Source organism: Heteronotia binoei, chromosome 1 (assembly GCF_032191835.1).
Source record: "Heteronotia binoei isolate CCM8104 ecotype False Entrance Well chromosome 1, APGP_CSIRO_Hbin_v1, whole genome shotgun sequence".
Taxonomy (NCBI): domain Eukaryota; kingdom Metazoa; phylum Chordata; class Lepidosauria; order Squamata; family Gekkonidae; genus Heteronotia; species Heteronotia binoei.
Window position 1 is genome coordinate 61,295,567 of NC_083223.1, and position 13,829 is coordinate 61,309,395.

General features: G+C 42.2%; 1 protein-coding gene across 1 annotated transcript in view; it reads left to right on the top strand.

Annotated features, from left to right (window-relative positions):
• The window catches only part of FBXO9 (F-box protein 9), a 34,790-nt gene extending 31,966 nt beyond the window's left edge, over nt 1-2,824 (top strand). Inside the window, exon 13 of the mRNA XM_060235085.1 lies at nt 1,663-2,824. Within this exon, the coding sequence (XP_060091068.1) occupies nt 1,663-1,771 (109 nt within the window). The 3' untranslated portion in view covers nt 1,772-2,824. The remainder of the gene's footprint in view (nt 1-1,662) is intronic.
• Nucleotides 2,825-13,829: the final 11,005 nt, after the last annotated feature.

The window sequence follows — 13,829 nt, forward strand, 5'->3', positions numbered from 1 at the left end:
CTTCCAAGTTAGGGTTGCAATCCTCCAGAATCCTCCAGAATATCTCAGAATTACGGCTGACTAGACAAGAGATCTGTCCTGCTGGAGAAAAATACTGCTTTGGAAGATAGACTCTATGGCATTATAAGCAGCTGGCCTCTGCCCTCCCCAAACCCTGCTCACTACCCCAAAATCTCCCAAGAATTTTCTATCACGAAACTGGCAGCCCTAGCCAATTCTGACCCTGGTAGGTACTCCCTCAAAGGCCAAAGTTGGACTGGAAATGGCCCTGCCTTTTTACTCACAGAAACAGAAGCCTGGAATACTTTGGTTGCCTAGCAATAGCCACTAAAGGAATCTGTTGCTTAAAGCTACCAGTGCTCCTTTTATCATTTTTGGAATTTGTAAGCTGCGTTCCCAGTGGTTTTTTTTTTTTTTAAGATTTGATAATTTTTCTGCAGACCTGGGGCTTTTTGTAGCTTTACAGAAAGAGATCCATTTTGCCTTTTCACAGCTCCTGTCCCCAGATTTAGGTATCCAACGATATTCTATTAGAATATGAAAATTTGCATAACATGCAATAATTATGCATTCTTTAGTCTGCTTTTCCTGATCAGCGAGCTATATAGGTCACATAAACCCTACCTCTTGACTACTGGAATTCTTATTCAGAAATTTATGTGACTTCTGAGTTTTACCAGGTTGGCATACACAGTTTCAAGCATATCTCTGCAACTATAGCCTTTAGAAACTTTTTAAAAAATGAAATCTAAGATTTTCAGGAAATCTAGTAGTATATTCTATATTCTGTCCTCAAAATCATGGCATAACAAAGTCTTGTGGTAGGCCATTGATATACCAGTCTTGTTAAGTTTTCTTTAACTCTAGAAGCCAGCCCCCAAATTTAGGAGCCAGACTTAATTATCAGCCTTCAAGGTTCTGTATTTTGATGACCATATTTTTAAACAATTGCTACCACAAACCCTAATTCTAAACTCTTTTAAATTTCTCATAGTTGTATTAAAACTATGACAAAAGTTTTGTAATATTTTGGGTAATCCTAATAGTCAGTGCCACAACAAAAAGGTAACCTCTATGCTTAATCCTAAGGCCTCCCACCATTTCTCATAATTTTATTGCTTTTAAAAACTCCATTTATTTGAATATTGGAGCTGGTAAAAAAAAGTTACTCGTTAAAAAATCTGCCACTTCTGAATGGTGTAAAATTAACATATAAATAACCAGTGACAAGAATAGATCCAGGTGGGTAACTGTGTTGGTCTAGACACTAAAGCAATAAAATAAACAGTGGCACCTTGAATAAAACTGTTGGTCTTAAAGGTGCCACTGGACTCCAACTTTATTCAATGACAAGAATGTTATGTGCATTTTTATGTTATACATCAAAACATATTCTGATGTGAAATGATCCGTAAGCTTTGTACTTCCATTGAGAGAAGCTACAATAAAATCACAGCTAAAAGTACTATGCACCACAATGATGAAATTTATAGATGCCAGGGCAACCTAGCAGCTGCAATGTGCTGAATTCTGACATACCATAAGTACAAATAATAGATTGACAAAGATAGGGAGAGATGAGAACTTACCATCATGTAGTTCATTACTTTGCACTTAAGATACTGGGCAGATCTAATACATTTTTGTAATATTTCCCTACAGGTCTACTGGTGAGACTGCAGTCTCTTCTTTTGACATTGACAAGATGTACACCCCTTTGTTCTTTGCACGGGTGAAGAGCTTTACTGCATTTTCAGAAAAGCCTCTCTAAGGAGTTCACATCTCTTCTCTTACTCTTGCATGAAGAAATTACAGCAAACAACACTTAAGTTATAAATGTGTATATATATTTGAATTTTATTTTAAAATGGGGGAATCTTTTTGGAAGAATATATACTGGAAATACATTTGATTTAGGGTGGCTGGGGTATTTTATTGGTCTGAGTCAAGTTTACATGTTATTTTAAACTATGTTGTGAAAAGACTTTGATAACAAAGAGGCATTTTTACTCTGTCGGTTTATGAGAAGATTTATAAGCTGTTCTCTCTCCAGCGTAAGGCTTCATCTGCCTATGCACCTTAAGTTCAGGAAACATTATAAACCTATTGCTGTATATAAGACAGATTGCGTGCTTGGGGTGGGGAGGGGAGGCTCAAAATGTGAAGAATTTGTCCTACATCTGTGTGTGGCCTACAGGAACAGAAAATAAACGTTTACTTCGAAATTCTTGTATTTGGGTTGCCTTTCAAAAAGTGAAAGACTTTGGTGTAATCTGCAGCCTTATGAAAAATTAAGCAAGGGCAAACAAACTTGAAGATGTTGGAAGTCCAGCCTCTGATACCATACTTCATTTGGGAAGGATCATCAAAAAGGATGGAAGATAAGAGTGCCAAGAGAAGGCCAGCTACATCGGGGAAGTGGCTGCCTTTCTCTGCTTGTTGAATCTGGGAAAGGACTTCTGGACTGAGACAGCAACTCTCCAGGGATGGTGTCAAAAGGAATATTTCATGCTGCAACACTACAGACCACTGCACTTGAATGTGTGTTGTTTGAATTGAGTTATGCAAATGAGAATAGGGCTGTACTCAAGTATGTTCGTCTTTTGTTTATCTAATTTCCCCTAACTAAGAATGCTGCAAACCCTTGGGTGTTTTGTCACATGAAACTAACTTTTGCTTTCTGGGACTCCTACAGATGTTCAGGTACCATGTGCTGCTTCTCCTGCATATGTACTTTGGGAGCTGGATGCAAGTGCTGTATGATGCTTATCATAACTATGTACTTTTCAGTCATAAAATTAAAAATTTCTAAATGTTTTTCTTCCAAGTTGTGCAAGCATTTTTTCTTCATAATGGAGCACAAAATTGTGAATTATGTTATTACTTTATTTCATGCTTCTTTTAAGCATTTCAGGGGTATTCAGTTTAGTTATCCCATTTTAGCTGCATGGTCCATGTTAGGCAGATTTAGTGAGTTGGGTAAGTTCAGGCAGTAAGCTTCACTGTTTGGATTTGAGTTTGGGGGTCTCTGGTTCATATCTGACATTGCTATTTCTTCCATCACTTTGGCCTTTTAAAGCAAAAGACTTGCGTATATGACACATTACATAGAAGGAATCTTAAAACACTTGAGACTTCAACCTAGGCAATACAGTGTTTTTTACAATGTAATGCCACAGACAACGCCGAACACCTGAGTAATGGTCCCAGAAGTACAATGCTTAAAGTTTGGGGGTCATAACCTGCACTTAAAAACAGTAGGTGGAATCTGTTTTAGCAACCTTGGGCACTGGGTATGATTTTTTTTTTTTTAATTGAGCTGTAGGTCATAAACAGCTTTTTGAAACTTGCCTCAGTTTTGAAATGGTTTTATGTGATACTGCTTTTTGAGAAACAAGACAAAAGTCTCTGGATACATATAACATTTTCAGATTGTCATGCAATAAGTCTCCCTATACCTGAAATTCAGTACTCTTCTGAACTTCGTTGCTAGAATTGTAAGATCCAGTTAAACAACTGGCAATGTAGGTCAGACAAGATTTACTAACATGCTTTTATGTAAGAAAACCATACAAATAGTGTACATTAAATTTAAATGTTACTGCTTAAATCTCTATTTCTGGTATTTTTCTCAAAACATAGTTAAAAGTAATTTAAGTTAAAAGAGCAGGATCTGCCACTATTATAGAAGTGAATACCAGAAAGTAAAATATTACATTGTTAAAATATGGTTGAAGGTCAAGGGAATAATTTAGGCTGAACAATGATGGTTGCTTGTATATTTCTGTAATCAAGACTACGCTTTCAAATGCTAAACTCCCTCTTGACTTTCCTCCTCTGCTAAACCTTATGTAGGATGTTGCTGCTTTTTTATTTTTTACTTTGATAGTGAAGGATACTATCCAAATAAAGATGATAGTCCTTCTGTCACCTTAAACTATGCTGCAGTTACATGATTACAGAATTAAGAGCATTGTTAGAACAGGATAATGCATTTGAAATGGGATCCAACTTAAGTAGTATTGGCATTTGGTGTCAAATGCTATTTCAATAGTTAAAACAGCTCAAATGCAAGCCTCTTCCACACAGCAAATGTAGTGGATGTCCTGATGCCTGGCTATTTGTGATCATTGTAAGATTGCTGAGTGTTTCTTATCGTGCCAAGTTTCTTTTTTAAAGGGCAAGTACTCTTCAGTGTCTTCTCTGTGGAAAAGTCTGACTTCCATATTTAAGATGCTGCACAACATTCAGAAGTGGCTGAGGCAAGACTGCAGAGTATCATTGGATTTAGAGAAGGTTATCTTAGCTGACTGGCAAGTCTGATATCTGGGGCACCGAGACATGCACATACACTCTTAATAAATACATCCTGCTTTTTTAGAAAAGGTACACATCTTGATGAACTTTTATTAAGCAGTGACACAATAAATCACTACGTATATCTTTTGCATTCAACAACAATATTTTCATGTATTATGTGATAAAGCACCCCCCCACCCTCCTGTAACATTCTGGCTAACTGGCAACAATAACCCTATGCCCTTGTGATGAGTACTTCTGTATGGTTTCATGCTTCCAGAGTCAGATAAGCCAACAGGCATGCCAAAGATTGGTAGAAGATTTTGGATTTATATCCTGCCCTATACTCTGAATCTCAGAGTGGTCACAATCTCTTCTACCTTCCCACCCCCCACCCCCACAACAAACACCCTGTGAGGTAGTTGGGGCTGAGAGTGCTTTTACAGCAGCTGCCCTTTCAAGGACAACTTCTATGAAAGCTATGGCTGACCCAAGGCCATCTCAGCAGGTGCAAGTGGAGGAGTGGAGAATCAAACCCGGTTCTCCCAGATAAGAGTCCGCGCACTTAACCACTACACCAAACTGGCTCTCTGCTAACCACTACACCGAACTGGTAAGTGAAGTTAGGCCATGTAGCGTAAGAGGAAGGAGCTGGAGAGTTGTAGGACTAGAAGTGTCTGCTTTTAAATGATTGTGTGATCCTGACACTTGGAGGACCAAAGGTCCTTGCTCTGGCTGTTGGTATTAGATGATCCCATGATGGAATGAAAAAGTACCTTAGCGTGTTGTATGAGTGTGGTCTAATACAAGCAAGTGAGCCATGAAATTCCAAATCACTTCATGAAATATTTCATTGCACTTGAACACCCGAGTGATAGAAATGTATGCATTAGTCTAATTTCAATAACATTGCATTTTATTTTAGATTTATTGGTAACAGCAGGCTAGTTTCATTACTTAAACTGGAGAATCTGAAAAAGTAAGTGGACTAAACTTTGAAAATGTCGATCACGTAATATATTTTAACAAGTCATTTAATTCAGTATTGCAGCATAATGCCTTCCTGATAAGGTTGGCTTTTGTTGACAAAATAAAACCATGTACAATAGTTTTATCTGGAAAAATAAAACAGTTCTGTACTGTGGAACTTAACTGTTGCCTTCAGAATGTTGCCAGAAGTTAATGATGCCCTAATTAAAGCTTTTAGTGAGCCAAGTAGCTGTCCTGGAAAATTGTAATTCTGCTTTACGGATATAACATCTGCTTGGTAAGAAAAGTGACAAACTATGATTTAAGAAATATCTTTAGATTTGCACAAAAATTGGAGTATGTAGTGTCTTAGCAGAAAATGCTAGGCCTTTGGTCAGCAACTAGTTTTGACAAAGGACACGCAGCCAGAAATTTACTACTGAAACACCAATCTGAACCCGTACCTCATTCTAAAATACTGTAAAGGATCTTCCTCTAACCAGGATTACTTCTGACATTGAGGAGAGTCTTCCAAGTTGCACAGTCCAGTCCATCTCTTTGCAATAACATAACCAAGCTTAAACTGTTTTGTTCAGAAAACTCTTCAGCAACACAAACCATAAAGCAAAAGAGAGGTTTTTAAAGCAACACATATAGTTCCAGTGGCAGTTAAAGTATACAGAAATAATAAAAACTAGCTCTCTACATACATTAACTTGGCTTCTCATTTAAAAACAAGGGTGTTCCAGAGCATACAGCAAAAGTCCATAGACAACACAGATGGAGTAAAGAAGAGGAAACAAGATATGCAAAAGGGAAGGTATATTGTCCCATACTAGGCTATACTTTGTATGAAAAGTAGGCCATAAGCTCCTGGCCTTCCCCAACCAATCACAGGGAAGTCTCCAAGGAATCATATCAATACCAGCATGTTGCCTCCTTCTAACCAGATCCACAGCTGGAAAAGATAAGCTAATTAACAAGTTTTAGCAACAACCTTGGCTAGTAACTATCTTGGGGGGGCGGGACTAACACCTGCTCCAGACCAAAAAAGGAGCGGAGAAGTTAAGTGGAACTTTCCTCTGAAGATGACTTCTCTCTCGACAGATGGTCATTCTGGTACCTTGCTGTTTGGCTTCAATTTCCTAGGTAGCAGGAAGGGCAAGGACAGTGAGATACATGTTATATGTATGTTGACCAATCAGAAAAGTTCCTATAGACAGCATCATCCTGACTTGTATTTTTGTGTCAGCATTTCCACTTTCTGCCAATCACTGCATGGGCAGGTCTTCCTAACTATATAACCAGAATGCTGGTTTTCTGGGACATTTCATTATCCACAGTGCCGTTATTTCTCATAACACTTTAACAGCTGCACATCAAGGAAGAGTAGCAATGTCAGTGACTGACCAAACCAGAAAGCAGTTTTAAAAGAAACTTTTAAAAAAAAAGTTACAGTAAAAGGCCCATGCCACAATTAATCTAGTAGAAGAAAAATAGGGAATCAAAATACAGCATTGTCAAGAGAAACATGAGAAAAGAGGTGTGTAATTTCTTCAAGGAAACCTAAGGGGGGAAAAAAATCTGTGGGTGCTACTAGAGAGCATGCCTGTCAGAAATAATGATTGCTAATGGAAGTTGAGGATTTGATTAGTAATTGATGAATGAGAAGGAGAACAGAGGTCAATGGAGACTCATAAGAAATCTTAAGGCTATGGAGAGACTTATGTGTGATTCAGACATTAATTGCACTGCATATGTGCTGCATAGGACCTTTTTTGTAGAAAAAGCTCAGCAGGATCTCATCTGCATATTAGGCCACACCCCCAGATGCCAAGCCAGTCGGAACTGCATTCCTATGCGTTCCTGCTCAAAAAAGCCCTGGTGCTGTGTATGTACAGGCCTGGGTACTGCGTATGTACAAGCCTTTGTGGGAAATGTAGAAAGCTCTAGAGGCACATGGGGTGGGCACTCCCTCTCCCCACATCCAGTTTCCTGCCCTATTTTGGCACAAAGTTCTCTTTGTGAGGCTGCAGATGAGACACCTCCAATTGTGCTTCAACTAGATGTTCAGTATCCTCCTACACCCCAAAAGCAAGAATCTCAATATCCCCAGATCTGTTATTCACTTTCTTTAGTGATAGATGGATGAACCAGTCTTCACACAGGTGTCCCTTTTGGTATTCTTCCCATGGTGAATCTGAATTACAGATGCCTCCCTCAATTGCTGTGGATCACATTCTGTACCCAATAGCCAGTGGCACATGGCACATGGCCCCAAAATGTATTCTGGTCTTTTCAATTTCACTTGGTGAAATGTCACTGTTATGTTTTACCTGAATGAGCAAGGAAGTACGGCTTCCTCGACCCTTTGGAACTGATGCATCAACAACCCCCCAACTATCCAGGCCGTCCACATAGCTGATTGCAAGAACTTTTTGGCAGACTACTTCAATCACACTCTGATAGCACCACACAAGTGGGATGTGCATTTATGTATTCTTACCCGTTTTCCCTCAGTGGAGATTTTCAGCTATAGACCTATTTGCAACAAGGGAAATCGAAATGTGCCAATCCTTTTGCTCCCTGGCAGGGAGGGACCCTCAAACATTGGGGGATGTCTTTCAGACACAGTGGATAAGGAATCTCTTCTATGCTTTCCCATTGCTCCCCTAATTCTCAGGGCACTCTGCCAAATGAGGGAAAAGGGCACCCAAGCCATGTGAATCACTCTGGTTTTGCCCAGACAAGCATGATTTGCTACACAGTTCTGAGCCCCAAGAAGCCCTCCACATGCACTCATGCTTAAGATGGAAGAGATTCACTCTAAGAGCTGACAGCAAAGGGCTAAATCTTGATTCCTGTGACATTTTTATTACCTCCTATCCCTGGCTCAAGGTTCATCTGGCAACAATAGCTGCTTTTCATGTCCTCAGAGCAAGCAAATTTGTTTTCACACAGCAGGAGCCAGCTTTTGTTCTTAAAGGTCTACTTAACAAGTTTCCTCCCATTTCCCAACCAAAACCACAATGGAGCCTCTCCCTTGTTCTGTTCCAGTCGATGTCCAAGCCCTTTGAGCCATTAGCCTCCTGCCCTATACTATGAAGGTCATTCTTCTAGTTGCTATAATATCTGCCCGTAGGGTTAGCAAGTTGCAGGCCCTTAGGAACCATCCCCTATTCCTTAAAATATTCGGCTTCAGGGTTGTCCTTCACCCTTCTCTTGATTTCTTTTGCACGAAGTTGTCAATCCTTTTCACGTCTCTCTTTGCTTGTTTTCTTTCAGCCGTCCATGGACCCTGAGGCGTATTCTTTCCGTTCCCTGGATGCTCAACAAGTGTTATTTCTCTGTCTTGAGAAAACCTGATTTTCCCAGAGATTCAGACTTATTTTTTTTCCTCATTGAACTTAAAAGGGTTAAGAGTTTACAGCACAATCCATTTCCTGATGGATCATTTCTGCCATTAGTTTCTGCTGTGAGTTGGCCTGAGTTGACTGTTCTCTGCAGGTCTTCACTGACTCCACAAGAGCACAGACAACTTCTGCAGCCTTCTGCTGTTGCTGGTCAGCTGATGCAGTTTGCACAGTAGCCATGCAGTAGTCTTGGTTCTTCACCTTTGCAAAACACAACTCCATGGGCACATATGCTGCAAAGAAAAGATGGTGCTACTACTCACATTCAACTAGAACTAACCCTACCGACGGCTCGCTATTCTTCTGTGCGAGACTGCACAGGCACCATGCAGATGAAAACAGGGTTGCACTTACTTGTAGCTACTGTTCACCTGAGTGGTAGCCTGTGCAGTCCCCCATCCTTCCCTCTAGCTCCACTGTGAAATCTGTTGGACTCTCCAATTACTCTGTCCAGCAACAACCTTGAAGAACTGAAGGGAGGACACTCCTCTATCCTTCCATGCTTAAAAGAAGGGGGGCACCATGTATGCTTCTAGAGCTTTCTTTTTCTCTTGCAGCAGGCCTGCACATGATCAGTACTCATGTGTGACTGCACAGATGACCATTTCTTGAAGAATTTTTACAGGTAAGTACAACACTATTTTACATTTCCCCCATGCGAACTTCCAACAGACACATTCTGGGATTCCCATCTGGGAACTTAATTCCCAGGCATGTGGGTCCAATTCAGATTGGTTGTGTGCTGCACATGGGAAAGAGTTTTCAGTCTCTTTTGACCTGAAATGGCCCCAGGGAACTGATGTTTACCTGTTGATACTTCTACCCAAAAACTAAATTCCAAGCACAAAACCAACAAATCAAAAAGTCCCTCTGACAGTCACATGGTGCCCACATGGCCCTTAGATAGGGTTGCCATATCTGTGTTGGAAAATACCTGAAGACTTTGGGTGTAGAACCAGGAGAGGATGGAGTTTGGGGAGGGGAGGGGCCTCAGCATGGTACAATGCCATTCAGTTCCCCCTTCAGAGCATCCATTTACTCTGGGGAAACGGATCTCTGCCAGCTGGAGATCAGTTGTAAAAGCAGAAGATCTCCAGGTCCCATCTGGAGGCTGGCAACCCTAGTTGGCTACACCGCACTGTAAATTGGATGCTTTAATATGTTAGGAAGAAATCTTTGATGGTTCCTTGCTAGAAAAAATAAAAAATGAAATTATTGGGGTATTGTAGAAAATTGCCATACCTTACTAGGGACCATTTTAATATAATCATACTGGGTTTCATTGAAGAAGAGTAATGAGATGTATATCTAGCATTCTCATACGAACATTGGAGTGAATATTGAACACTGTATTGAATATGTAACATTCTGGGGAAAGCAAACAGAGCTTAGGCTAGAAAAATGGTTGAGTAGATGTGACCATAAAGGTGTAAGGTCAGAAGACCACTGACCCTTACCCAACAGAACTAGCCAGCTGCTTGTACATGAGTAGGCATGGCTCAGGAACTGAATGCACACGCCTTTCCTTTAGTGAAGTCTTTGCTGTGAGTTGCAAATTGCTTCTTTGCCACTAGAGGGTACTCCATGTTCCATTTAGCAGCTCTTCAACCACAGAAGTGTCTTTTTGCCTGCAATTTAAAAATAATCCAGAATAATACTGTTTAAATCAGGCCAATTTTTCATGAAATTATGTTACCCCAAAGTCATGTCTGCAAAGTACTTATGAAGTAATTAAACTAGACATCAGCACAACTTTGTTTGCATGCAATGATCTTCAGCTGTTAATATGGAACATTCTAGACCTAACAAAAAAGAGCCCTGTAAGCTCTTGGAGGATTGACTACATCAGGGGTGTGTGGCCTAATATGCAAAGGAGCTAGGCTTCCCAACCCTCCCGCCCTGGCGGGGGACCCCAGGATTTCCACCCTCTTCCCCCGCTCCCCAGAAAAATGGAAGCGGGGGAGAGGGGGGAAACGGCGCCGGGGAGCATGGCGAGTCGCCCAGAGGCCACCGCGCTGCACCACTGCCTCGGAGGCAGTTCTTCCTCCAAGATGAGCCCAGGCTGAGCCCATCTCGGAGGAGCAGCCAAGAGACGGCAGCAGCGCAGGGGAGGGCAAGGCAGGCCAGGAGCATGGCGCGCCGCGAATCCGGGCCCTTCTAGGACCCAGACTTGCGGCTCGCCATGCCCCCAGCCCGCCTCCACCCCCCCTCCGCTTCCACCCCAAAGGCGGAGCGGGTGAGGCCGCCGCACCGCTGCCGCCTCTTCTCTGCTCGCCGTGGCTGCTCCTCCAAGATGGGCTCAGGCTGAGCCCATCTCGGAGGAGCAGCACGGCGAGCGGAGAAGAGGCGGCAGCTGCGGGGCGGCTCGCCATGCTCCCCGGCACTGTTTCCCCCCACCCCCCTAGCTCCACCCCAGTGTCTCCTGGCTCCACCCCAAAGTTTCCTGGCTCCACCCCCAAAGTCCCCAGATATTTTTGGGGTTCGACTTGGCAACCCTAAAAGGAGCTCCTGCAAGAATTCCACCCCTGGATACAACTAGTGTACAAACCACTTAACCACAGTTTGTTTTCCAAAGAGGAGAAAACAGGAATAATCATATCTACACAAGGATGGGAAACCTGACTTTCTTTTTGGGCGTTTTCGCACTGGCCTTAATCGGCAGCAACGTCCCTCTTCACCGCGCAGGATCTGCGCGGATTTCGCACCAATCGCTGCGGAGCACCCGGAAGAGCTGCAAAGTCCCGCAGCTTTTGCGGTGCAAATGGAAACTGGTTTTTGGCGGTTTCCATTTGTGCCGCAAAAGCCATAGGATTTTGCGGCTCTTCCGGGTGCTCCGCAGCAATTGGTGCGAAATCCACGCAGATCCTGCACGGTGAAGAGGGACGTCGCTGCCCGATTAAGGTCAGTGTGAAAACGCCCTTTGTCTCCTTTTGTGGGAGAGAACAGGACAAACAAACTGATACCATGTTTTGCTTCTGTGGTGAGAATTTTAACTGCTAATCTGAGTGAAATGTTTGTAGTAAAATGAGCTGAGGAAGATCTTATGGAAAAGTAATCCTGTCATTTAGATTGATTTGGAAAAAGGAAGCGGCAGAGCCTTTGTTGCCTTCTGTATAACTGCTGAAAAAACACTAAATTTTGGAAGGGATTTTTAATGGATTCTGAGTCATCTAAATCTTGGTCTTCTCTAACTTTCTCTAGTCTTTGTTCATCATTGTTCATCATAAATGTCTATATTGTGAAAGCCTAAAAATAAAACTTTGTTGTCATCTCCTTTTTCTTCCTCCTGACAGGGCTGCTGGACTTTTAACAGTTGCATCTCAGAGAAGATCAGCTAGAACCATTTCTCTCACTACAAATATATAGTATAGGATACCTTCTTCTGAGGACTTCTTGTCAATCACAAAGCTGTGAGAGGCTCTAGGAACCTGTAGAACAAGAGTGGTGAACTCATTTGTTATGAGGGCTGGATCTGACATAAATGAGACCTTGTTGGGCTGGGCCATGCCAGGCTGGGCCCATTTAAGATTAATTTTATAAAGGACACAAACACAAATATATATATAAAAATCTTAAAACATTAGCACTGGTTGGTTTTAAGGTACTTTCTTTGTATTTCTCCCATGGGATCTAGGGAACTGGACAAAGGAAGCTCTGGCTCCTTCCTTCCTTCCCCAGGGGACCAGGAGGGGGAGGAGCTTCAGCCAATAGAAGGAAGAGAGGTTGGCTCAGTAGCTCTGCTGTGCAATTGAGAGAGCCTGGAAAAACAAGGTCTACCTTTCTCCCTTCTTTCCCAAGGGAGGAACCTTAGCCAATGGAGAAAACAGAGGTTTTGCTCTGTAGCTCCTGTGTGATTGGGCAAGCCTTGCAAACCAAGCTGCTAAGCAGAAGGAAGCAAGAGAGAGAGAGAAGGAAGCAGATGACAGCCAGTAGCTCGGTGGCCTGATAGGAGCCCTACAGAGGCTTAATTTGGCCCCCAAGCCACATGTTTGACACCCCTGCGTAGAAGGCACACATGCCTGCCTTGTAAATTATAATTTTTGAAATTTGGAGTTTTTCCAAGAATCTTGAAGGTAACTTGCCAGCAATGGTGTTAGTGCCATTTACAGTTATAAAGGAAAAAAGGTCAATTGGTGAGAGTACAGTAAACATTATATAAAAGCTATACTTGTCCTGCCAGTTGCTTCACTTGTTCTGAGGGAACATGTTGCCATTAGTTGTGTGGAGTGTTGGATGCAACTAATATATTTGCCACCCCAGCCCATTCCCAAGGCCGAAGAATCCTTCCGCCAGAGGAGAGGCTCCTCTAGAATAGGCAGGCAGGTCAGGGCACCCTTTTGTGTCAATTAAAAGGATCCTTGCACTAATCAATAGGGTTGCCAGTCTGTGTTGGAAAATACCTGGAGACTTTAGAGGTGGATTCAGGAGAGGGCAGGGTTGGGGGAGGGGGGGGAGCCTCAGCATGGCACAACGCCGTAATGTCCACTCTTCAAAGCAGCCATTTTCTCCAGGAGAGCTGATCTCTGCCCTCTGCAGATCAGTTGCAAAAGCGGAAGATCTCCAGGCCTCACCTGGAAGCTGGCAGCCCTACCAATGTGTCACTATTAACAGTGCAGAATGGCAAGACATGTCCACTTGACTCACATTTAAGTACATTGTAGGGATGCAAATTTCATCTAATACAATTGAACTATTAAACATATGTCATTTCAATGTTAACAAGCATATAATCTATCTACCTCAAGTGCATAGTATCAGCATTTACATATTAATAGCTTCGCTTCTGATTTTTGATAAGCTGTTAACATGCTCTTCTTGTGCATAGATGATTAAGAGCAAGGCCTGCACTGGAAAACACATATTCCCAGCCACAGGTTACCGTGCACATGACCTATGCATATTCACTGCAAGGTATGTGTACAGCCTATATTCCTAGTGATCAATGGATATCATATAATAAATGCATATGGGAAAGCAGCGAGGGAATTGAGTGGCTGGGCCTGCACATGACCTATGCATATTCACTGCAAGGTATGTGTACAGCCTATATGTACAGAACATGCATAGAGTTCTCTCTCCATTGTGGGGAATCCTGCTTTGTTAAAGAGTCCCCAACCCCTTGGGAGAAATCTCAGTATATTAAAAGGT